Source organism: Brachyistius frenatus, unplaced genomic scaffold, assembly GCF_029030835.1.
Source record: "Brachyistius frenatus isolate BFR_SWC_R1_liver_20210118 unplaced genomic scaffold, ASM2903083v1 Contig_46, whole genome shotgun sequence".
Classification (NCBI taxonomy): Eukaryota; Metazoa; Chordata; class Actinopteri; family Embiotocidae; genus Brachyistius; species Brachyistius frenatus.
The window spans coordinates 436,630-463,570 of record NW_027210645.1 but is presented as its reverse complement, the minus strand read 5'-3'; the positions used below and the strand labels follow the sequence as shown (position 1 = coordinate 463,570).

At 41.0% G+C, this 26,941-nt stretch overlaps 1 protein-coding gene across 1 annotated transcript in view; it reads right to left on the bottom strand.

Moving 5' to 3' along the window:
• The window catches only part of trappc9 (trafficking protein particle complex subunit 9), a 230,786-nt gene that overhangs the window by 136,727 nt on the left and 67,118 nt on the right, over positions 1 to 26,941 (bottom strand). Inside the window, exons 16-17 of the mRNA XM_069703380.1 lie at positions 20,488 to 20,640; positions 6,440 to 6,558 (exon numbers count right to left, since the gene is read on the bottom strand). Coding sequence (XP_069559481.1) covers positions 6,440 to 6,558; positions 20,488 to 20,640 — 272 coding nt within the window. The remainder of the gene's footprint in view (positions 1 to 6,439; positions 6,559 to 20,487; positions 20,641 to 26,941) is intronic.

Here is a 26,941-nt window from a genome sequence, read left to right as displayed (position 1 = left end):
AAAAATGGCTGTAATTCCTACAGTTAGTTCAATGTGTTTGTTAAACCCCTTCAATCTAACCTGAACGTCCACACTTCAAACACATCTTGATTGCTTCATTTCAAACCATTGTGATGACATTCAGGAGCAAAATTACAGCCGTTGGATCACTGTTCAAATACTCACGGACCCGACTGTAACCAACTGAAAAAACCCTCTGAGCATCAAATCCACTGAGAGCCAACGTCAGTGATATAACTGCAGAGTCCACTGCAGTAATATCTTACAAATGACCACCTTAAATGAGCCTATTTCATTTCATATTTGGCCGGGTGAAGAGATACAAGTCATCTAGAAAATGGTGCACTGTAAGACCCCTGATGCTGGCAGGAGGAAGCCCAGTAAAACAGAAAAAAAAGAAAAACTCTTCTCTCTCCAACTGTTTGCCTCAGAGAAACACATACAATTACATTCAAACAGCAATCTCTGTAATGCAATAATGCGGCATTATGAACGTAAAATTGCACCGGATGCAGCTTCAGGGCACCTCAGACATTTGGTGTTTTGTAGATGATCGCTGGGCGTGTCATAGCTTCCCTTGAAATGCCCTCGATGACATCCGGCATCCAGTGAAGGTCGGTTCACAGGATGGCATACTGGCTAGCGTTACAGCAAAATAAGGGCAATTGCAAACACCGGACTCCTTTATCCCCTTCTCTTCTCTTACTCTACGTCTGTCACTCAAGTCACCCATCTCATAAATCTCCAGCAGATGGAGTTGAGGCTCTAAATCTCCTGAAAAACCGCTGCTGCTTCGGACACTTGCACAGATAATCCAACGGCGTGTATCACGGCAGGAGTGTGTGGACGTAACAGAGATACCGCCGACACAATCGGACCAGAACAGATCTTCAGGAGGTGATGAGCCCCCGCTGAGGACGGGCAGGTGGAATGAGACGAAAAGCTGCCGTGATGAGATGAGAGTAATTTGGTGTCAAAGAAACCCAAGTTGTGGAAGTGGCCTCGCCTCTCCGAGATGAGTCATTGAAAAGGTGGAAGAAATTGGAAAAACCAACACATCTGAGCAGCCGGGCCTTCTTTCCCCTGGCGGTGGATCCGTCCCACCCCGACAGCATACATATCTTTTCAAGCCCACAGGCACTCGCAGTTTGGTGGGAGGATTTGGGGGGAAAAAACAGATGCTAAGATTGAACGATTAAAGGTGGGTGAGATAAACATGTTGCCTCCAACCGTGCTGATTACAGTTCAGTCATGATTGATTGCACTTACTCATAGTCTGCGAGTATCCATGCCGAGGAATCCCAGCACCAAATAACACACAACTACTCACGGATCACATTTACAAAACGTGGGGTGGAAACAATGTATAGAAAAACAGTGGGTGGAAACTGACAGCTGTCAAATAATTGTGGTAGAAATGCGATTTCGGTGGCAAAAACAAATTCACACTAAATTGGTCCGACGAAGAATAAAATATGCAGGGAACACCGTGCTCTGTTGCCAGCCAGTTTGGCTAGAAGGTTTTCAATTTCCTGTGCATCTGTCCATCCATCCCCCCCAGCCAAAGACAATTATTATCAGCTAATACAAATTTACTCTCATCCGATCATGCACACACACTGGCAAATTAAGATCCCCATAACACTAGCAGTGTGCTTATTCAAAAGGCGCTCCGACATTTGCTGAGACGTAGATGTAGGAAGCAATTAGAGGGTTAGAAAAGTTCACACAGATGTCCTCAGACAACATGTCAACACTTCCTGTTACAAAATCAGGAAGATCAGCTTGTTAGAAAACTGTTTGCGGACGTTGGCACCGTTGAAAGGTTCCATACTGTGGGTTGCTACTCTGCCAACACAGACAGAGAGGACAGACAAATGAAGACATATGAAGGAGAGACACTGCTGGCACCAAAGCCCCAAACAGCTTTCCAGAAACATCCATGTCAGTGGACAAAACCAGTCCATCCTCATTCCCAGGGCTTCAGATACATCCGGTTTGCCAAAGCTGTTGGCGTCAGAGAGATAAGCGTGAGGTGCCCTTTGGTGTCGGCACGATGACCACCGGGGTCGAAGAAGAAGGTCATGTGACGGAGTAGAAAAAGTGACAAACTCCACGTATGAAAAGGGAAAAGGGAGTTGGATGGAACAAACAGGACTTTCATCCAGCGTTTAAGTCTGTGAGAAAACAAAATTCAACTTAGAATAAGTAAATAAGTGACAAATATTACTTAAAAATGACTTAATCTCACCCTAACCATGTGGTTTCCGGTGCCTGACCCATACAGAGACAGCAGAGGGCTTCGACAAACAGCAGTATTTAACTGCTGAAAGCAGGTTGACAAGAATATTAAGTGATAGTCTGTCTAAAAACAGCCTTTTTTTTTTTTTTTTTTTTTTTATGAGTCCAGTTCCAAAGAATCTTTCCTTCTTTTTTTTTTTAGCATCTGTGCTTTGACAACTACAGAATATCGGGGGTCCGGAAACATTTCAAATAGTACAAAGTATTAATTGTGAGTTTGGTGAGGTTTATATTCTGGTCTCTCGCATGACAGTCTGACACGTTACATTTCAAAACCACATCTTGACCTCCAAACCCTGATAGGGTACTTTCACACCAACTAAAAGAAACGTGATCCATGTTTCTTGAGGACTAGTATCTGGTTAAAGAACCAGACAGTAGTTCTCATCTTGTCTGTGGTCACACTGGCTTTTTACAAAGAGGAGTAAACAAGTTGTACATGAGGGGAAAATCTAATTCTGTTGATGGAGAGCAAATCTATTAACACATGAACTGCATGTTTCATTTTCAAAAGGTCACTAATAAGTATGAAAATGAATAGTCTAGACTGCACCAGGACCCGGTTTATCATAAATGATGACAAACACATTGAAAAGAGATGAAATATAACAAAAAGACAGACACATCGTAGTCACTACTTTTAACATTCAACGCACGGCAGTATGGCCTTGGTATACTGACTGCTTGAATGTTACTAATAATACATTTGCTTAAGAGTGGGATTAGCTTTTGAATTCATGCTAATAATCCCATACCATCTCTCGTAAAATCCTGTGGTTGGTTTCAGGGCAACAAACTCCACTCATTTAAGGAGGTCTTGGTCTAGTAGTTTAGTTCACATCAGTATTTAACCGAGAGCTTTCACAGACTAAATGATGCAAACTAAACAGGCAATTAAATCAAGAGTTTATCTGAGCCAATCTCAACAGGTAAATTGTGAAAGCACTCGTACAAAGTGTGAACTGCTTCCTGCATTGCACAGTCAACCCTGAGGTGCAGAATCATCCATGGTATCCTTCCCCGTCTCATACTCACTGTAATCTTGGTCCAGCCCAATAATAAAAACTTGTGTTTAAAGCATCGCACTTAAGTTGAAACTTCAAGGTTGTTGTTTTTTTCCTCTCGATAGACAAACAACATCCAAGTCATTACGTTGCATAACTTTGCTTGTATTTATGTTGAGCCGTGTGGTACCTGTCCCCCCTTCGTACGTCAACATGCGTCAAGAGCGTGCTGAGAGCTGTGGGTCGGAGTCGAACCGCTGAAAACAATACAGCCCATAAAGGCAATGAGTCATGCAGCTAGAAACCCAAGAATACATTTACAGCAGAACACAGGCACATCGGCGCTCAGGCTTTTGTTGAGCACACAGTGAAATGAATCACCCTGGTTGTCTCCTGCATGTCCAGCGGTACACCTACAAAATGAAAGGAGAGGGAGCTCACGTCCTCACTGTCTGCTCGAAGGCCGACTCCTCGCAGGACGAGAGTCCTCATGTAATTGGCTTTAGGTTCCAACACCACAGTCTGCTTTGAAACTCAGAGCTGTCAGTCAAACTCGGCCTCTAATAAGCCTAACAGCTGATTGAAATACCCACCTCACCGTTAACAATGGCTGCTTCTTTCTCCACTTACAGCACAGGTAGTGTATATCTAACAGGTTATGCAATAAATCCAAAGAGAAATGACTGTAGAGTTTTACCAGCAGTGCAGCATGAGGAGGATTTGTAGGTGGAACAGGAGGGATGTAAAAACCTTTTCCTGTATTTCACACATGAACTCATACAATTAGTTGCTCTTCTCTGAAGCTCTGAAATCCATCTCAGATAAACACAAACCTGTCCAGAAATTACAGGAAAAACATGCTTATAACTTCAAATCTTGACTCATAATTATCATGTTATTAATTATCAAGATTTCCTTCAGCTGAATTTCCTTCAGCTTCAGCAGGAATACAGGTATTTTTTTGTCCATGAAGCAACACGCATATTACTGCTGAGGCCGCTGACGACCTTCCATGATACATATTGTACACAAATATAAACAAAACGGCTAAAAACACAAATATGTGGATCATTTTAAGTTCAGTATTTAGATATTTCTCAGTGTTCATAGCAGGGTAAAGATGGACTGATATCCCACAGGTGTTATTTTACATCATAATCCATTATCAGTCCAGCGTCCACCCTGCATGAGTGAGTGGGGACTGGCAAACTGAAGCTACAGCAGGGCTTAATGCAAAAATGAGCTTTTCAGATTAATGTCAGCTTCTTTCTTACTTCACACCAACTTTATTCATTATTCCTTAACTCATGTATTTAAAAAAAGTTTAAAACCACGATTCACATCCTGCTCCATGAGCAATAACATATACATGAGCAATTTTTCAAATATTATTTTTTTTTACTTTTGGTTTGAAGGTAGGCTTCAAACATAAATCATGTTTCATTATTTAATCCATTTAGTTAAAAGAAATATTGAATTTTATCTTTCTAGCAGCTAATCCTATTAAAACATATGTAAACAGTGAAAAGCACCGCAATGAAAAAAGCTTGGCATTTTCAACCAACTTCTTGTGTAGACCTCAAACGTTTTCAAAATAGATCAAAATAACATGTTACACAATATTTCTGTGACATGACAGCTGCAGACATAAATAGTTCTGTGTAACATCAGAATCTTTGCATTTGTATAGGATAAAAAAAAATAGCAAAATGTTGTTGTGTGTAAACAACATTTGGTGCTGTTTGTTTATCCATGTCTGTTTGACTTCAGTCAATTTCAGTGAACATGGTTGGCTACTGTACGTAAACAATAATCAGTGTTAGTCATGAACATGAATTTCTGGAGGACAACGTCATTATTTCTGCAAGTTATGATCAGTCTTGCAAATTTGAGCTTTTTCTGTAAATCTCTTGTCGAAGTTGACAAAGGTAACTTAACTAATATAATAACTAAGATTTGAATGAATCACTTCAGCATATCTGCAGCTTTAATTATTTGAAATGAACCTGTTTTTGTACTGTCTGTTCAACACACTCAATGAACTGATTGCTGCTATCCAGCAGCAGTATGCTGGTACTGAGTGAAAAATAAACTCTTTTGTGAGGAGTTCTGCAACAGCTTCCTCAGACGCCTTATTTTGAAAATCTGTTTCCTTTACGTAGGCAAGATGGCGATTGTTTCGGGTGAAGAGTGTCCAGCGTTTACCTCTTGGTTGTTGGGTCGTTTTGTGTGCACCATCCAGGTACTTGTAGCACACTACACGTTTCTGTACTTGTCAGTGTCAACGCAATTATGCATTCAACAAAGTAAATGTTAAACACGTAAGTTGGAACGCAAGTCTTCGCTGACCAAGAACAAGAAACAGCTATCTTACTATCCTGTCAAACTTTTCCAAAGAAAGAAAAATAAACATTAAACATCTGTTTTCTCTCCTAATGATTCACAGAGGAGAGAAAGAGTTCCTCTGATGTTCAAAGGTAACACAATGCTGCTGCAGATGACTCCGACCACCTGGACTGGCTCATACCGCCCATTTCTACCCCTCAGACACACACAGATCTTCAACAAAAACCCTCCTCCCCTGCTGATCTGCTCCATCCACTGCTCATTCACGCCGCTCTTCCCGTCGTGTCGATCTATTTTCCTTTTCAGTCTTTGCGGATTTGAACAAAAACTCTGTAAATGGTTTCCTCTCATTTTCTACGCTGACGTCGGAGCTCTGAGTCCAGATTCAAAGAGCAGAGTGCACCCGGAGACGAGGTCAGATACCGTCTAAATAAACTCACTGTTCTCTCTGTAAAGAATGCAGTTTGTTGGTGTAGGTAGACACACACACACACACACACACACACACACACACACACACACACACACACACACACACACACACACACACACTGTGTGTGAGAAGAAAGAGAGGTGGGGAGGAGTCAGCGGGTTCACTATCCCAACCTGAGATATTCATTGTTTGCAGAAAAGGTGCTGTGAGACCACACCGAGGTGGGAATCCATTTTCCCTCAACTACACAACAAGCCAACCGAACACAAACAAACCCAAAACAGCTGCTTTTATTTGGATCCAGAGCGGAGAACAACAACAGGGTTGCTTGTTCTTTTGCTGTTTGTTTCCTCACCTTCATGTGGCTGTACTCCGCCTTGCCCGACTCGCTGCTGACCGCCTTGGTCTCGGCCCGGGGTTTGAGGAGTTGGCGGAGCGGGCTGGAGATTGGCAGGCCCGTCACGCTGATTCCATCTGAGAAGACATCACAGCACCACACAGTCAGCGAAAAAAAAAACTAAACAGAGACAAGGCTATCATTAAACAGCAGCTAGCAGAGCAAACAGTGTGTTGTATCAGCAGCATGTGATGCATTACAGCATTTTAAAGGAGCTGTTTTGTGATGAATTGCTTTAATTATTTCTTTATGTTCCTTCATCCATCTCTTGTTTAGTTATACGTTCTCAGAAGAATCGTGTTCCTTACAATTAACCTGCTGATAAGAAACGACCCCGGACTTGCTGCTTTTGATCAGAGGGAGGAGTCAGTGCATGTTAATTATGTTAGAGTGTGATTAGAAGAGTCTTGTGGCTGACTGATTGTTAGAGCTACATTTAGAGGAGATATTAGTGTCTATATATTTTTGTTTTACGTCTTTTAAAACCTGTCTGTTTGTACAATTGTTGAAAGCAATTGTTAAACATTCATAGAATTCAGAAACTAAAGCAAAAAAAAAAAGCGACAACTGAAAAATGTACAGTGTAAATTGTATGTGTGAATGTCTTCAATTTCTTAGTTTTATGTTTAAATGTTTTAAATGCATGTTAGGTAGGATCTGGCTTTTCAGTAATCTGCGGTCATGATACAGTCATTGTCAGCGAGTGTCCAATTGCTGCTTCGCAATCACAACTTAGCAGCAGTACAAAGGATCTTAAGAGGGTTAAGTTTATTTTAAGACTTTCCAAAACCAAAAGCACCAAAGTGAAAGTGTAAAAAAAAAAGAATCAAATCAACAATGCGCTCAAATGTACATCGAGCTAACTACTAGTAACTATTGCGCTCAGGTTACTTTTATAGGTAAGAGGCAGGTCATTAACTCACTGTATTGTTATTTTTACTGGTTAAAACAGGAGCTGAGATGCTGGTAGAGTACATCAGAGTTTTTAGGTAATATTATTTTGTTTGTCTCGGTCTTTTAGCATTTAGCATCATATTCTGTATGTAGTCATCCAGGGTTAATTTAAGGCTCTTTGATTGGCTTCTCGATGCTCACAAAGTCTGAGCACTGGCATTAGCAACAGCTGTCATTAAAGCTGAAAAAAGACAAATCAAAGCTCATCAGGAGACTCATTGTTTTAAAAATCACTGGAATTTTTGGTGTGACCTGTACAGGTGCAATACGAGAACAGACATCTTGACAGGATTAACAAAAAAATGAACAGGAGGCGGGGCTTAGTGAAGGGTCAGTTGAAATAATTAGCTCCACCCGGATGAAACTAATGTACTGCAGTCCTGCAATAAACCTTCATAAAGGTTGAAATGTTAAGAGAAGTGTTGATGAACCTTCAGTCCTTTTGGCAGCTCTAGTTTGTAGTGCGGTGGCTTTTATTCTGATATCAATTAATATTTGGTCTCCCCTCAATTATATAGAAACACTGTACATACAGTGTGTGTGTGTGTGTGTGTGTGTAACAACATAGACCTACTTGATAATTACTGCAATCTACCAATTATATCATGTCAACATACTGTAGTTATTTGGTCTTCTTACAGAGCAAACTTTTCCATGACAGATAATCTGACATCACAGGGTTCACAGCATGATTATAAGCACGTGAAGGATAAAGTTATGATTTTATATCGACGACCTTGTGAGCAGCAGTGTGGACGAAACAGGAGCAGCTGCACCCTCAGCAGCTGCGTTCAGCAGCAACCGCGGGGGCTGCTGCCTCCAACCCACTCAGACAACACTGAAAAGTGACACCCACAGCCTGAGCTCTGACGTCAAACGAGTCATGTCACTCTCTGACGTCAGTGGGATGCTCGACCCGGCAATTTCCCCCTTCGAGAGGGGAAATTAGGGGCCTCTGAAGCAGCTCCGGCAGCCAGGTCCACCGGAGACAGCATATTCAGAGGCTGCACAACTGTGTATCAGCTGCATGAAGAAAAGAAAAAGTGGCTTGTATTGAAAGACTGTGATTGTACTGACGAAATTAATGCTGTGAAAATTGGGATTATGCTAAATTCCCCATGAAAACAGGTCACCGTGGAGGAATTCATCTCCCGAAAATGAACACAGCAAGCTGCCTGTCGACTGAGCAGAGCAGAAAACTTCTCTCACGATGGAAACAGATACAAATAAAGCTGTGTATCAAATTATAGGCAAAACAAAGAGAAGAATAGCTGAAGTTATTCCTGTAAATTAAAGCCCATCAATTTCTTTTGGGTCTTTTAAACCCCCAGACAAACTCACAACAACTCAGTAGACAGAACACACTTTTTTCTTGCATTTTTCTTTTATTAGATAAAAACAGCAGTCTGCTTCGGTACAAAGACACTTCAGGCTCGGCCCGACGTGCTGTGCAAACTGGTCTATCTCAAATGAATCTCTAATGAATTTCTGGTTCTATCTTCAGTGTACGTTACTGAGAAGACAGATTTTTGAGAATTTTTGGGAGCAAGTTAATTATCCACAAGCAGCTGCAGGTGAAGAGGACTGTGAGCTGAACCAAGTCTATGTTCAAGGCAACCCAAGAGCTACAGGCCTCTCCACACCGAGAGCTCAAACCTGATGCAAAGCATGTCTGCACACGAGCAGACTTTCTTTCCAATGACTTTTTCCAGCAATATAAGAACCTCCAACGTGCAAGTACACCTGGCTTTTAGAATAAATGGGAGATGGCACACTGGTTTATGTCATGTTATGCCCAAAAACACCTGCGTTGAGTAACAACACTGAGTAGCACCAGTTTGAACCCTCAGTCTTACTTTGCACTCAGAGTGATTTAGACACAACCTCGAGGCACCTGAGACCGTTCACATGCAGATTGTTGAAATGGAGCCCTGAGAGACATCATTGATCAGCGGCTTATGTGCCATTTTGGTCACTGTGGTGTTGGTTCGTTTGAAGGGTTGCGACATTTCTCAGACGATAGAAGCAGAATAAGTCTGAAGGCTAAAAAACACATCCCAACACTAAAGCTGTTCTAGATACTACGAGTGTTCAGACCTCAGCATTTCTCATACTGTCGGGATTTTGGTGAATGCCACGTTTGGCCACCACATCTAAAAACAGCCTTTATAAATGTGTCCCAGAACAAAAAAATAAAAACGAAACAACAACATTTCACCAGATATCTCTCACGACGGTCAACATTTGTCTCAGACAGCCAGATATCACATTGTGTGAAGAGGCTTTAACAGAATGAAACTCGTTCTCAATAATTATTGGTGAGAACAATCTCCTTTAGTTATTGTCTCATTCTATATATCCTGCTGGTATCGAAGACTCAGAGAGGCAGAAAAGGAAAGAACCAAAACCTCCCTTTCAGACTTCATGAACTGAATCCTCCCTTTTCTGGTGCGCAGCGTGTTTCAGGAGGTACACATGACTCTCCGTGTCCCGTGGCACAGGGGCCGTGTGAGTAATGGCTGTCGTGATTAACGATGGCATCGCTCACAATCATCCCCTCCTTTACACCCACCTCCCAATCAGTAACTGTCTCGTTCTCTGTCTAACGGCCTCGGGGAGATTCGGGTGAACTCAGCACTTCTATCATAGAGGAGCCCCATTGCTGCCAGTGCCGAGACAGAACGGCAATGATTGGGAGTATCACCTCTGAAAAATTATTATTATTAGTACAGACCAAGAAGTCTGTTTCTCTGCTTTGTCTGCTGCACTCACATTTACAAGCCATTCTCATGGGAGACAGAGATATCTAATGAATGAGGAGAATATGACCTGTTATAGTGTAAACATGAAATCTCCTACAAGATCCTGTTCCAAGGAAGGAACAAGCGGCAAACATCAGTGAAGTCACCTGTTGGTTTGTTAACAGCCGTTATGAAGCCATTTTGCTAGTTCGGAGCGGTTTGGAAACAGAAGTGACCATATTTGGACGAGCTGGGGGGGAGCGAGCGGTGGATCTGACTCTCTCCGATTATACGATAATATGTCCCGCCCTCCGATGGCCGTAACCTGTCTGCACCACAGGCCTGTCAATCAAACAGACAACCCCCAAAACACAGCTATTTAAAGCTTTTTTTTCTAATTAATAACGGGATTATTTTCAGACGGACCTCCAGAAATCTAATAACAAGGAGTGACTTTAGCGAGAAACACCGAGATAACTCATGGAGAAATTTTACTGACTTCTACTTTCATGAGACTAGTTAACTGGGAGTCTATGAGCTTTTTGGAGCCAACCTATCGTGGCACTCGGTGGGCTTTCAGTTGAGGGCAATTCAGCATCGGCCTCATTTTTCAGACCCGGCAGCTACGTCCACTTTTACATACAGTCAATGGGAAGGAATCTTTAGAAGAAAGGAAAACACTGCTGGACCTGATCCTCATGTATTATGGACTAAAAGCAATACAAAAACCCAATTCATCAAACTCATAACTGATAAAAAAAAAAAGATGCATTTAGATCTATAGTGTGTCTGTGAGCTAATATGAGCAGTGACACTGTAAGAGCGTCATTATGCTGGTTTCAGTCTGTGAAAGACGTGGAGAAAATGCGACGAGCAGAAATGTGTTGGGTAATGTACAAAGACGTGAACAAATGATTACCATAATTACTGAAAGTCATTCCAGTCGCTCTGGACGCTACATTAAAGTCAGACGGAAATCATCTCCGAGCAGCTGCTTTTTTTTTAACAGTAATGACAAATGGTGCGTGTGAAGAAATTCACATGGTGATTAACTTGAGCCGACTGAGCACCAGCGATTCTGTTTCTACTATACGGGCCTTTTTGTTTTACAACTACCAACGTACGGGTCGTCTTCCACACGCCGTCCTGCTCAACTATTGCATGGTGTCTTTTCTGTTGAGATCATATTGATTTCTGTTGGTTGCTATAAATGCGGATACCTGCTCAGTTCTTCATCTAGTTATTTCATATTAAAACGAGAAAAACTCTTTCTACTTGAGCTGGGTTTAAAAGATGGGTATAATCATTATTTTTTAATACGACTGCAAATATGAAACTTGAATTTTTAATGTCAATACCAAAACAATACATTTGTGATACCTTACCAGGGAGAATAGAATCCCATTTTTCTATAAAGCCCTTTATTAAATGTCAAGTATTGTCCAAACAGAACCAGCCAAACAAGAACAAAAACTGAGCTGCATTTAAACTTGTCATATAAAGCGTCTCATATCAGAATGAAATGTTTTCTGAGCTGCATTTATCAACCAAATTTGTCTGCATACATCTTGTTGTTTTCGAGACTACATGCAAATCATGCTCAGTATTACTATAGGTTAAATAAATACATTTTCACAATAGTGGAAACACGATTCTTTACTTTGCGTCTTGCTCATTTTTTCAAAACGTTTTCTCGTCAGTGTGTCACTGCCTCCATCTCTCATCTTGACTAACAGCACATGAGCATCCAAGTGAGACAGAAATCCATCATTTTCACTAGATATGATAGAGGTCATATTTCACAGGGAAGCTTAACTGCACTAAGTACACTGTCGTAAAACTCATACCAGTCTAAGTTTTAGTTGCACAACATGTACAGTTCGTACTCATTATTGTACATAAGGAGAAGAAGCACGAGCTTGTCAAATGTCATGGTGCCAAAATAAAGAAGTCGAGGGCTAAACATGGCCAACAGGCCCACAATTGGTGCTGATACAACTGTAACACCTTATGACTGCCAGAAATGACAGAAAGAGAATTACTTGCATACATTAGTAGTTTAGTTACAACAATAACAGTTTAACCAGCAGGCTAAATATCCATAAACTGGATGGACCAGGTGAAAGTCAGACATTGTATTCATTCAGGTTGCTCTCCGAGTCACAAACATCGGTGGTCAGTTTGGTGCACCTTCTTTATGAGCGTACGTGTTGAAATCACTGAAGCTGTTTTTTTTTTTCCCCTCACTCTTTAATGAGACCGAGAGAACAACAACAAACTTTGATATTATCCCCGTGTAAATTCAGCTGCCACCTTCACAGGGAACAGATCTGTAGATTGATTACTGCTGTAGTTAAACTGAGAATGATTCAGGTGGATTTACGATCACGTGCATGTGAGGATGATTTCACACCTTTACAGCACCTGGTGACAAACCGGCTCAATCAATTTTGATTTCGAACAGTCGTAAATGCTTGTTCTCATTTACATTTTCTGATATGTGATTGCATGACGTAACTACGTTTATGCGGGAATTTGTATCAGATTTATAGCAGGACTTAACTGGTTAAAGAACATTGAAACAAAATAGCCTCTTGTCAGTTTAAGCTACCAGGATTTGTTCCCCCTGGAAAAGAAAAGTCAGACTCCAGCTGTTTACAAAAGCAAAAATAAAAGCAGAAGCTCTGCTGAAAGTATTGCAGCATAAAGTAAGTCTATTCAACCAAAACTCCCTTAATTAACAAAAATAACTCCTCATTTACAATCTGAAAAGCTCCGCTCCTGTTTTCATCACCGAATAAAAGTTTGTGCTTCGAAAGAAACTGGAACAAATTGAAAAACTGAAGTGACGGGGTTTGCAGGAAATGTGGTCTACACATTAAAATGATCTAATCAAATGCTTATTATCAACACACAAGTTGTAAGAGACGTCACTTTGCTTGTGTGCATACAGAAGGCCTCTGTGTTAAATTAACATTAATTAAACAGCATCTAAAGTTCTTATTTTGACAGCAGATTTATCTTTAAAACTGCATCACTTTTATGATTTCATTGCAACTTTTAGCCCCAAATTAATTTAGAAAACAGATTAGAATTCAAATACATTTTTTTCCCTTTATCAGATAGTGCTTAAAACAAATGGCATTTTTCTTTCTTGACATTTTTTTCAGTGATTTTTTTTTCTAATCTCAATTTTACCACAAAAAATGCACTTAAAACTGTTTCTGAGAAAAATCCACCGCAAAATCAAAAAATTGTGTCCACAAGCATAAAAAAATATCTCCTGGAGGGGACTGGTGAATTATCTGTGTTGTATCACTTGACAACAGAGAGTAGCAAAATAGAACGTGAAACATGGAAACCGGTTGTTACTATAAAAAGTGTCCTAAAGGGCTGAGTCGGCTGGTCTAAGTTGAAAGTTAAGTCACTTAAAACTAACTACACAAGCAAGACAGCAGTTCGTTCTCTCACTGATGTCAACAGAGGACAAACAAGGAGAAAACTCGAGGACAGCTCCTCCCTGTTCCTCCTCAGTCGAGCCTCTGAATGCTTCCTCCTCGCTGCGAGTCCTTTTATTTGTGTCGTGTTTGTGTTTCGGCTGCAGACACTGACTGCGGTACAAGGTGCCGCCTTCAAAGACACCGTTAATGTAGGCACTAGCGCCGTCATTAGGTACGACACTCACACCATTTAACACAATAAAGCGCACTGTAAGTCAAGGCCCATTAGTCCTGATTGATGACATCACTCCCATCTGATCCTGAGTTATGGCGTCGTGGTCTGGAGCTGGACTCAAAATGAGGGATAAACTTGTCTGAACATAAATCAATGAACGTTCCCTCTGCACTGCTTTCCGTGGCCTCGTCTGACGCCCCTTCTGCCTGAGCTGAAGCACAGAGGACATCGAGTGCAGCTCCGTCAGGCTGCGTCACGGTTGAGACTGATGGATTCTCCACAAGGTGCAAGGTAGCGATGATTCAAAATTCTGAAGTGTTTTAATGACTTCATCAAAGTAAAGTCACGTTTGCATTGGATCACTTGTTGATTACTAAATGTTTATGTAATGTACTTTTTATGAAATGTTTTAAACTGAAACTGACAATAAAACTGAAAAGTCCTAAAAACTACATGTAAACTCATCAGTGTAAAACCTCCCAACATTGATCAACTGTGATTACAGTCAAACCTTTATTAAAAGTTCTTCAATGTAACTTGAATTAAGATTGAAATGCTTTGATCCACCAAAACAAATCATGCATGTCAATCACAACTGACTGAAGTGAAGGGAAAATGTTACCAAAACCTCAAACCAAGTCTCCATTCAGGTCGACCGAGTGAAGATTATTAACTATTAACGGGGCCGGCTACTGTTCGCAGGTGTTTAACTCTGGTTCCTGACTCTTTAAATATCTCGGTCTTATCTGACGACATGGCAAACTGCCTCGTTTTAAGACAACCATTAAAAACAAGGCTAAAAATGTTAGCGCATACTGCCAAATGAATGGAAGCTTTCTAGACTACGCGGCAACTAACCGTGACGCCACCCGTTGGTTTGTGAACGGCCGTTCTGAAGCCTCGAGTTCAGTATTTTGACTGATGCCATTTTGCTGTTTTTGGAGCCAGAAGTGATCATATTTGGACAAGCTGGAGAGGAGCGAGAGGTGGATCTGATTGTGACCCTGGTGACACTACGCTCCGCCCACCCATAGTTGAAACACCACTGCACCACAAGCCTGTCAATCAAACAGACATGCCCCCAAACATACCTCGCTTTCAAGCATATTATCTAATTAATGATGGAATTATTATTATGGAAAAAATGTCCCCTCGGGGATTAATAAAGTAACTACCTAACCTATTATCAGACGGACCAACTGATCACAAGGAGTGAATTTAGCGAATGACGCCTTAATGACTTCTGGAAAAAAAATGTATGACTTTGTATTTGATGAGAGAAGTTGAAGGGGAGACTATGGAGCCACAGGTTGTATGGAGCCAGCCCCTAGTGGCCCGAGGTGGTATTGCAGTTTAAGGCACTTCCACTTTGGCCCCATTTTTCAGAGGTGGAAGCTACTTTTGCATACGGTCAATGGTCTAGATGCAGACAGAAGACGTTTCTGTGCGGTGAAAGGATGCAAAGCAACACAAGTCAAATATATTTTACATTAACGCTATTTACTGAAAAGAATATATTTGGATGTAATCACTTTGTACTCACCAACACTTTGAATTGTAACTGTAATTTAATGACAGACTTGTCTGAGTAACTCGATTCCATTAGAATTACATTAATTTTGTAATTTAACCACATAACCCTGTATGTAATCACACATCTGCCTGACAGACAGTAAAAGCTACACCTCGGTCACAGGAGGCCTGCGAGACATCTGAGCTTGCAGTTCTATTAAATATAGAGAAGTGTTGATGTTAACACAATGTAGGAGCAGCATGCACATCAGAGAGTCCGCCACACACTGCACAAGCTGTGAGCTATCATCTATCCTCCGGCTGTGGAGCTGCAGAGAGAGAAAGCGAGTGAAGACCTTTTCACCCTGCCAAAGTGGAGGAATTCATTCATATGCATCCACATCCAGCCATCTTCACATTCTGTTGTTGCAGCTTGTATCTGCTCTATTTTCATCCAGGACTGATTGTGTTGACCTACCTGACAATAGACAATGAATATTTATCATGGCAAAACATTTCAATTAATAAAATGTAATTCTGTAACAGAGGTACAAAGAGATAAGGGCAGCATTTTTACATTTTAATATCTAAAATGTTATATGTTGTTATAATTGTAAACAAAGGCTGCAGGGACAGTCGGTCATTTCTTCAGACATAAGTATTTATTCCAGCTGTCTAAAGATTGAAGGAAAAGTTTAATATTTTGGGGAATACACTTTTTTAGATGAAGCTAGCTGTGACGCAATTAGCTTACCTTAGCTTAGCATAAATACTTGAATCAGGGGGGAAACAGCTGGACTGTCTCTGTACAAAATTCAAAACATCCAGCTAGAGAAAAAATAAGTAAAGTCCAAAAAAACACAGGTGCCACACAGCGTGCATCAGAACATTTGCTCCTATTATTTTATTATGTACAACCACCACACCAGGGGCGACTCAGCGATTCACGCCGCGGTCCAATTTTCAGTATCGCCGGGCCCGAAGAAAGGTTTATTTCCCTCACAAAAAAGGCTTTGTTTACACTTCGCAGCGGTTCCTCTGCCTCTGCGGCAGCTCCACTTCCTCACCTTTTTCACAGTGGATGAGGAAAAACTAGTCAAAACTTATGCGGCGCTGCACGACCCACCAGGACAATGGGTCACCTATCAAGGTGCTGTGGTTCTGTGGCACATGTTGGTATCTAAGCTTTGAAATGTATTCTTAGACTATGAAATGTGCCGTACTATACACAGACAGGCTGGGCATTCATTTGTTTTTAAGCTTGTATACACTGCTAAATGTAAACTATGTAATGCAGTCTCATTTGTGTAATATGTCTTCAGTGTTGGAACATATATTGTCTATTTCTAAGTGAAGTGCAGTCTCTTATCCTGTGATACGCTGACTTAAAATGTGTCATTTTGTCTAAAATTAGTTTCATTTATGGCACACTAATGAATGTTTGTATGTTCGTTCTGTCCAAAATGCAGAATTATATCAAATACAGCAACACTTGCCCAAGAAAAAATGCTGCGTAAGGACAATAAAGTATATCGTATCGCATCATATCATATCGTTTCCTATCATATCTCATCATATCGTTTCCTATCGTATCGCATCATACTGTAATGTATCGTATTGTATCGTATCGTATCGTCTTGTATCTCATTGTATCGCATCTTTTCTCATCTTATCTTATCGCATCGTTTCGTATTGTGTCACATCACGTCATATCGTATTGATTTTCTATCGTATCATATCGTACTTTATAAGTATCATATCGTATCTTATCTTATTGTGGCGTATTGCTCTGTACCGTACCATATTGTATCTTACTTATCGTATCGTTCATTAAAATAAATCATGACTCCGCTAAGTTGATTGAAAATGTGACACACAAACATACTGATGTGAAAAGACTGTGGTGAATATTTTTTTAAGCTTTTCTGTGCAGCAAAACTGAAGAAAGACGAGCATCATTCTTTGCCACACATCTTTCATGTTGTTGTTCATTTGTTTAAGGGCAGAGCCAGTTTTTTCTTACATTATACTTGGCCTCGCATGAAGACGACTAATCAGTGTCATTTTGAAAATGCCACAACATAGCAGGAGGGGCGATGACTCCACAAAGAATTACTACAAATGGCATTTAAACCTTTGTTGGTGGACAGACGCACCTTGGGAATAAAGAAAGATCTGAGACAATCAATCCTCCCACCACTGACCCCAGTACAGAGGAAAACAGCCATCAAATGAAACTGTGTTCATAATTACTAAATGGAACATGTAACAATGTCGTTTCAAATTTGAAATGACTGATTTATTGTTGTCCTCATTGAAGAAGCTTTGATCTTACTTCCTTGAAACGGGCGATATTATTACAGCTGGCCCATGTATCATTAAATGAAGGATATGTTACTCGGAGCAAGCCTGTCCTCTACAGTTGCCTCTAAGAAGATAATAACTTACTCATACTACAATGAGGCAGCAATAAAATTTACATGTGAACATATGTGCAACTGAGCACGACAGTGAAACAGTTGCTGAATGCACCAGTTGCGCCTCAGATAATCAAGATTTTACAGTTTAATTAGTAAAGACGGCAGAACTCTGTAATCTTTCAGCACACGGCAGCACCGACAAAAAAAAAAAAAACAAGCGCTTTATGCAAATAAGCTGACGGGTATATTAACACAACATTGTTAATGGGACTACTGTGACCAGAGAACAAGATAACATCAAATGTGTTTTGCAAAAAACTTAATTCCATAATGTCGGCGTAATAACCGCATTCAGAGCTGCTGTTTGGAAGGAAACACGTCTTATCTCCTCCATTCAGGGCCCCAATTATTGCTCGGCTAATTAAAACATTGAAACAGTATCGCTGGGATGACCTCACGAGGAGAGTGGCAGTGGTACCGAGATAAACGTGTGTGTTTACTTCCCCCAGTCATCCGAATCCACGTGCCGATAAATATGCGCACGCGGAGTAAAGCCTCGCTGGTGCAGGAGCAGGTCCATGATGGTCGCTCGTTAATGTTCCTCAGCCTGTGGAGTCTGTGGTGAAGAGGTTCAAGAGACTGAAGGAGGAAGAAGAAAGGTCGGGAGTGAAGACAGGAAAGAGAGGAGGCTGAGCCTGAACTGTGAGAGAGGGAGAGGCTGCAGGAGGAGCTCAATGAATGAGTTTCAAGGTAGGGTGAGAAGGTCACACTGGGTTTTTTTCTAAAGCAGGAATGAGAATTACAGGAGAGGAAATCAGACAGTTGAAGAGAGGAAGCTTGAAGCTATGAGAGAAATGGAGGTGGAGAGACCTCGAGACCTCTCTCCTATTACTGCTGAATCTTAAATAAGGCAGTCCGAACACTAGTAACAAGACTACAGCACTGCATTAACACTTCAGCTCCAGCAGTTACAAGATATTCCATTATAATCCACCACAGACTGACAAGGGATTTCTTCTTGATTATTCCGTCAAATATTCTTTATCCCAATTCACTCATTAATTGTTTGGTCATTAAAATGTCAGGAAAAAGGGAAATAGTTCCATCACAGGAAAAATGAAGAAGCTGCTGCACTTCAGACGGTGAAATCAGCTAAAGTTGTTTTTGCCGTTTTGTTTAGTTTTTTATTATTTGCTTGATAAATCCTTTCAGCTTTTAATTATCAAAATTATTAAGGAAAGATGTCTAAATTAGGACAATGAATTTATTGTTCAACCAAACAATATGTGACATTATAGCAGGAAGTCATGACTATATTCCTGTTTGGTATATAAATATTGAAAGATGTGCAAATACAGACGTCCCGAACCCGATATTTTAACAGACTGGTTCTGGGTAATGCCTGATTTTCCAACAGCTCTTGGTTAATACAATCAATAAGTCAATTAAAATCGGACCTTTTCGTTACTGTTCTCTGGTATTTTATCCACCTCGGCCTGCTCGTGTTGCAGTGCGGCTTTTCTTTACCACAGCTCAACAGTTCGACTGAAAATTCAAGTGAAATTGAACGTGTGAATGTGAGAAATGATGAGTGTGCAGCGGTGTGTTGGACTCTGAGTTCACTCCGTGGTTGGCAATGTACATGTACAGCCTACATAAAGTGTCTTCCATGGATTAGTTGGAGTTAGTGTTGACTGTTGCTTTTACCATTTCACAAACAGTACATGTTAAAATGACCTCTCATTTCCCAGGTAAATATGTATTAATATAACAGCACTAATTTGAGTTTATAAAATTAAAATTAATATTTTTAACCAGAGTCTTTAGTTTTGGGATCAAACAGCTCATAAAAAGTAAAATGCCTGATTTTGTAGCTACTTCTGTAGCTTTAGTGCATCAAGTACATGTTTATTCAACATTTAGGAGAGGAAGTTTCAGATTAGACTTTCTATCAACACATTCCCAGTATTAAAAAACTTTGATGAGGAATAAGGGACAAATAAATATGAACAAAGACTTATCAATATGCAAGAAGTAGAAGTTGTGTAAATCTTCCCTAAAGGGATAATCCTTTAGATTTTCATGGAATTAAACACAATTTATGAAATGGACTTTTTTGTCTCTATTGAGCATTGGGTATATTAAAGTATTAATTATTTTCAATTATCTGGTGTTTATTGGTTGTGATGATGTCTTCAGTTGCAGTTTCACCAGCACCTGTGACCTGATGAAAGGTGAAACTTCAAAGTCACTCACTTGCATTGATTAAACCTCAAAGATTTTTCTTTGTTCATCAAAATTATGTATCGTAGGTGGCTGAGATGTAACTCTACACCTTAATTAATAAGCAAATAGTCCCGTCTCATTCTCCACTCACCCCACCGCCACTCATCTGCAGCTTGATGATATAAAAAAAAAAGCTCCACCCCAAAGTAAACAGGATTGGCTCCTAAAGTGTGTGACATGTTACAGTCTGGCTCTCTGAATCTGTGAAATACTCAGCCATAATGTTGACTGCTCATGTCGTTCAAAATATGTCTTACACACATGTATATCACACCCTCAAGGTAAACAGGCACACGTCTGCAGCTGAATTGTATTTTGGATCCATCCAGAGAGACTCTAACACATTCAACACTCTCAGCCGATGACGATCGCTTTATGTTTTCACTAAGGATAAAACGTTGACTCTGCGTCCACTCACCGTCGTTGAGGTCCTGCAGCAGGTTCTCCTGACCTGAGAAGTCCAGTTTGACTTTGATGCCGACGGTCAGTGTCACAGCCAGGCCGGCCTTCAGAGGCAGGTGAGACAGAGCCTCGTCCAGCTCCCAGCTCAGAAACTCCCCAAACACTTTCTCTGCACACACAAAAACACAAATAATAAAATAAATATATATATATATATTAGAAAATAAATCCCAAGACATGTCTAAACGTCATGGTCTCTGCTGGAATAAAAGAGTTACAATATAAAGATTGTTAGAAGACAATATTTTTGTTCAAGGAAAACAAAATGTGCTTTTAGACACCCAGAAAACACAAAGCATACCTGTGTTACTATGAAGTTTCTTTTGCAACAAGCAACAGAGAGCAACACAGCTGCTGATTGGGCCCCCCACCTCCGAGTCTGTCTGAGCCCGTCACCAGGCTGACGCTCTAATTTATGCCTCCTACCCCTCTCCATCTGAGACGAATGACTCAGCTGCAACCACTTCAGCCAGGAGCACCAGATGAATGATACATCACCTGAATTAAGCATGTGCTCTGCCTGTGCAGGTGAGCCACTCCTGCTCTCTCGGACAGCAGCAACAGCGAGAAGACTGATGTGAACACGAGCACGGGCAGAGGAGGGGAGAGACGCGAGCTCGCTGCAAGAACAACAGCTTCCACATCCGCGTTTGATTCATAACCAAAGCCTGTAAAAATCCTCTAAGAGGATGTGAATGTAGGCAGCATTAAATAAAGATTTTGTGAATAACGCTCCACTTTAAATATTCATAAACTCAGAGGCTCCTCGCAATGAATTAAAAGAGAGAAAGAAGAGAGAGTGTGAACAAAGAGGGAGGCGGGGGGGGGGGGATGATTTAAGAGAAAATTGGGGCCTGGGAAGAAAAAAAAAAAAAAAAAAAAGCCATTCACAGCTGAATATGAGACAGCAGGCCGTGTAATTCAACAGGTAGACACCCAGGGTTGTGGATGACATTACCGTCATCGCGCCGCTTCGTTATGTTCGGAGCCGCAAGAAACGGCAGTCACAATGACGGCAGATAAGTCGCTTTATTCAAATTCGAAACATTCCTTTCGTGGAAAAGACAATAAGGAGAACAGTGCGACTGACACGAAGAAACCTTGATTCCCGTCGCCGTCTGCAGCACTTGGACCTGCTGTTTTTGGGCGCGACTGCTTTTCTTTCTCCCTCAGTGCTCCATGTGTTGAGAAAACAAAGTGTCGGGGTTTTGCAGTGGAGCTTTAAAGCTTTAAATGAATCAGAGCCATCGAGGTACTGAGAGACTGTTAGTCAACACAAGTCCGCAAAGAAATACTACATCCCATTTCACATCAAGTCAAAGAGTAATTAGTGAACAAAAGAGAAAGTGACGTGTCATTCCTCCTGAAAAGTGATGAAATTATAAGCTTGATATATCAAACTAACTGTTTTCGTTAATTAGTATCTTCAGTCTTGTATTTGTTCATTCAGCCTGTTTAAATGGAGAAAAGTGATGACTCAGCTTTTCGGTATCAGTGTGCACACGACACTGAACATGGACCAGAATCAGGAAGAACATTATAGAGAAGTGTGTTAAAGGTAAAGGCTATTAAACCATCTCCACGCAGCTTCTTGTTGCTGTGACTGCAGTTGCAAATATAAACTTCCTGGATGCAGCTGTAAGAAGAAGATCGACCCCGATCGATCGGAAAAGGAGTCGAGGAAAACGTCCAAAGAGAAACAAGGTGTACTCCGATGTGTCTGATCACAGTGTTGCTTGTTAAGAGCAGTGGGCTCCATTGAAGACGACCCAGTGGGAATCCACCGTTGTAAGAAAAACTTAAAGAAATGACTTTTTCTAATAATGCATATTGAGAAGTCACAATGCTTCTGGGAAACCTTCCTTTGGACAAATGAGACAAAACTGGAGTTTTTTTGGTAAGAAGATCAAGAAAAGAACACCGTACTCGCTGGGAAATGTGAAGGAGGTTCGGTTCTGTTTTAAATCTGCACAGGGCACGACGAAATCTCAAGACTATCATAGCATTCTGCAGCTCAATGTGCTGACCAGTGTTAGAAAGCTCTGTCTCATCAACGGGTCCTCCAACAGGATAATAACAGCTAGAATCACCCCATAATGTCCAAGAACAAAACATTGGACTATTTTGATGGGGCCTCCTATGAGTCCTGATCTGAATCCTATCAAACATCTACGGAAAGAGCTGAAACATGCAGTCTGGAGAAGACAGCCTTCAAACCTGAGACAGCTGGATCAGTTTGTTCTGGAGAGAAGAGTCGACCAAACTACCTGCTGACGGGTGCAGGCGTCTCACTGAGAGATACACGAGTCATTTGTTTGCAGTGATTCCCTCTGACTGAAGGTTGCACAACAAAAACATCACATTAAGGGTCCCACCCAATTTGTCATTGCCATTTCCATTTGTTTGAATCAAAAATCAAGTTGTATTAAATATGGAATGAACAGTGATGGAGGACAAGTACTTTTGCGTACCAACAAATACATCCTGGACTGTATTTCCTACTTTGCAGACCACCTACGTAGACGAGTGCACAGTGTGCGGTTTGATTGGTTTGCTAGTGAGGTGAGAACACGTTGCCGTAACGACTGCAGAAATAGGATGCAGGATTCCTGCTACAAAAACACAAATCCTCTGCTCCCAAACAGGCAGCATCAGTGCTCCAAATAAGCCAGCCTCACAGGGACTCTGATGTAGTCAGATGAGAAAGGACAGCACGGGAAGCTGACAGCTCACAAAACCACTGAAGCAATATTAATCCCTCATTTCCTCTCTTTACGGGCTGGGCGGTGGGAGGTGTTTGGTCCTTATGAGACGTTTGATATGAACGTGCATAAGTGTTTGGGAAGACAAACTGAGCAGAGCTGATGTTTATATAGTATACACAGAAGAGCAATAAAGTGCTAGCGATGAACTGAAGGTCTTCTGGCAGCTTATTTTCTGCTTTTCAAACACAACTCAGTTTTGGTTTATTAAAATATAATATAATAAATTATTGTGTTTTTTTTTGCCATCTATAAGGTCTTTTGGAATAAACATTTAGTTTTGAGAAATGAAGCTCCTGTCTCATTTTCCAAGATGGCTGTGTCTGCTGGTGGCAGGAAGAGTAATGTCTTGTTTGTTTTGTCGCAGATGTCTTCCTATTGTGACTCTCCTTCATCTTTTATTCATCCGGCTCCCGTGGAGAATGCAGCGGAGCTTCAGGGAGCCTTTTCTCGGCTGCGGCCTGTCTAAAGCCCCCACCAGGTTATGGCTAAGGGGGCGCAGACCTGTGGGAGCAGATAATATGTTGATTGGGGAGGGAGAGTCCTGTCACCGTGGCGATACAATGTGACACCTCTGCAGCATCAAAGATGTCCCGCACGGTGACAACACATGCTATCACGAGGTACAGTATACACTATGTATGACATGGAAACAAGCTTCAGGGTATAAAACATGATAACAAAAAAAATCCAATGTGGAAGTAACAAAAACTGCAGTTCCTCGAATGGCCACATGAGGCAGTCTCCAAAAGTGAGTCAATTGCAACAGACCGCCATGTTAAACAGCAGAAATAAACATGTTTACAGCCTGATACAATACTTTTCCTGTTCATAACAGTACAAATGGGGAATTCTAATACAACTCACCCATTTTGTATTAAGTAATGCATTAATAAAAGCCGGGGCTGCTTTAGATGACAGGTGGGTGGTGTTACAGGCTTAATTCTGCCTGCCTCAGCTCCACCCATGCACCACATCTGTGTCCCCTTTTGGATTAATCAGGAGCTGCCAAGATGGTCAAGACACACCCGAAACTGAGCTTCAGTAAAATCAAAGGGTGACATCACAAAGGCTTTGTCCAATTTATGGTCCAACCTCAAATGAGTGACAAAGATGGAGAAAAGCTGATGGAAATATGACATAGATTATATTTCATGTATTAATCTACTTATTTCTACTTGGGTTTTTTAGGCTCAAACTAAAATCAGGTAGCACCAGTTTTTGTTGTCTGTTTGTTCAAATAAACAACACTAAAACAAAAAATACTTCAGATTGAGAAGCTCTGTTTTAATATGAGCAGTATAAACCATTGATTGCCTCTCTGAGGTTTTATAATATGTGCGTCCATGATGATGGCGCACAGGTACATGTGCTGAATTATTAATGTATGTGCGTGTAACAACAGCTGCTGCAGGCAGCGCTGCTGTAGAATCTCAACCATAGTGATGAAAGTGAGCAACTATTTTGTCATTCTTTTCACTAACAGGTGTGCAGCAGGTACCAGTATTGATATGCAAAGTTTCATTGTGATTGAGATATATTACTAGAAACGCGAGTGTGAACTGGAGGTCTTCACAGAGACTAAATGTTCAACCTGATCTGAAACAGAAAACCAAACTTGGCACACATTAATCATTTCTGCAGAGAGAGACAATCAGTCCCGAGAGGATCTAAACATCTGACCCAAACAGACCTGGTTCAGAGTGCTGTTGACCCCAATGAGGAAAGAAGCCCAACATGGATCAGTGAACATGTAGCTGAAAAAAAAGTTATTCAAAAAGTAATTTGTTTTCACGCTTCACAGACTAATTTATGGATATAATTGAAAGTCATGTTGTAGCACATTCAATATCTGCAACTCAAATTCTAAAAAGACCTCGTATTTATTCACAGCTTGACAAAATTTAGGATGTCTGTACATTCATATCTACATTCACTGTTTTACTGGTAACCTTTAACTGCTCCAATCACCAGCACCAGCTTGCTCTGAGCCACGCTGACACTATGTGTCGATGGGTCGATGCTCTGACTAGACTGAGAATTGCTGTTTCCAAAGCCAGTATTTCATATTTTGGAGCCAGAGTTGACCATATTTGGAAGAGCTGGAAAGAAGCGAGCTGTGGACCGGACTCAATCTGAATGAAAACCTGACGACACTTCGTCGCATCCACCGATAGCCTTAACCTGACTGCACCACAGGCCTGTCAATCAAACAGATACGCCCCCAAAAACACGCCTTTTTGAGGCCTGATATCCAATTATTAATGGACTTACTTTAAGATGTACCACCAGAAACTAATAAGAAGGAGTGACCATTATGACTTGTGAAACCAGAGCCCTTTTGGAGCCGACCTCTAGTGCCACTCGGCGGTATTGCACTTTATGGTACTTCCTAAATAGCCTAATTTTTCAGACATGGGAGCTCCGCCCACTTTTATATACAGTCTATGATTAAACTAGAAAAAGTGGACTTGGACATGCCCTGAATGTACTTGCGCCATGCACTTCTGACTGTGTGCTCACATTATTAAAACCAAGCCACAGTCGAAGTTGAGGTGATGGAGAGCTCGGTGACAGAGAACTGAAAGGTGCTTATGGAGGATTTGTGATAAAATCCCATCATCTCTTTGGTGTAGCAGATGTTTCAGTGATATTTCAACAGATCTGTGACGACTACATCAGCTTTTCCTCCTTAACGGGCGTAAAAACTTTTGAGTTTTCTTTGACAATATGCATAAACAGGATTGAAGGAAACCCCCTCACTGATGTGTCTGACTTTTAGTTGGGAGCCGACACAGGTCACACGTGACCTCGGCTTATAATCACTTGCTCTTCAGTGGATAAATGGCTAAAGTTGCACTAAAGCTGGAAAAACTCAAGTAAATGAATTACACCTGACAACTCTTAACATCTAGAAAATGCCATGTAAATAAAAAAAGAAGGATAATTGGAGTTAACTGCCTAAATTCAAAGCTCTTCCAATCTCATAACCACCTTTAAATATTCCAATTTGAAGTGGATGATTCCTCTCCATCAATGGAACGAGGAGATAAAACACCAGTAAAAATTACACCTACCAGATTAAAAATACATATTCATTAATGTGGTGTCATTTCTTCACTGACTGCTCTTATTTAAGGCACTTTAACGTGAAACTGCGGCACTTTAAAAAAGGACGAAATACACAGAGAAACAGAACTGGATGATCAATTGCACTGCAATGCAATTAGTGGGTTGGGTTGTATCGCGCAGCCAACCAGGCTGCTCCTCCTCTGAGGATATACTGTACGTGTGCTTGTTTAAAAAAGACCTCATTAAGACACAGTGGGACACTTTACGACTTTGTTATTAAACCTGATGGAAACTTAATTCACAGTGAAATTTTTGTTGATGCCTAACAGAAAAAGGAAACAAGCCGCAGTCCGGCTGCAGTGCACAAACACAACTGTGTGAAAATGATCCAACAAGCAGAGGTTTTGATATAAACACTGACCTCATACTGGACTGAACGGAGGTCAGTAAAAATCAGATCCATGTCTTGATTCAGAACAACTAGCTACAGTAGATCCAACAGATGGAAGGAACACATTCTTTAACAAAGATTTTATGTACCAAAGTAGACCAGATTCAACATATCTTACAAACATG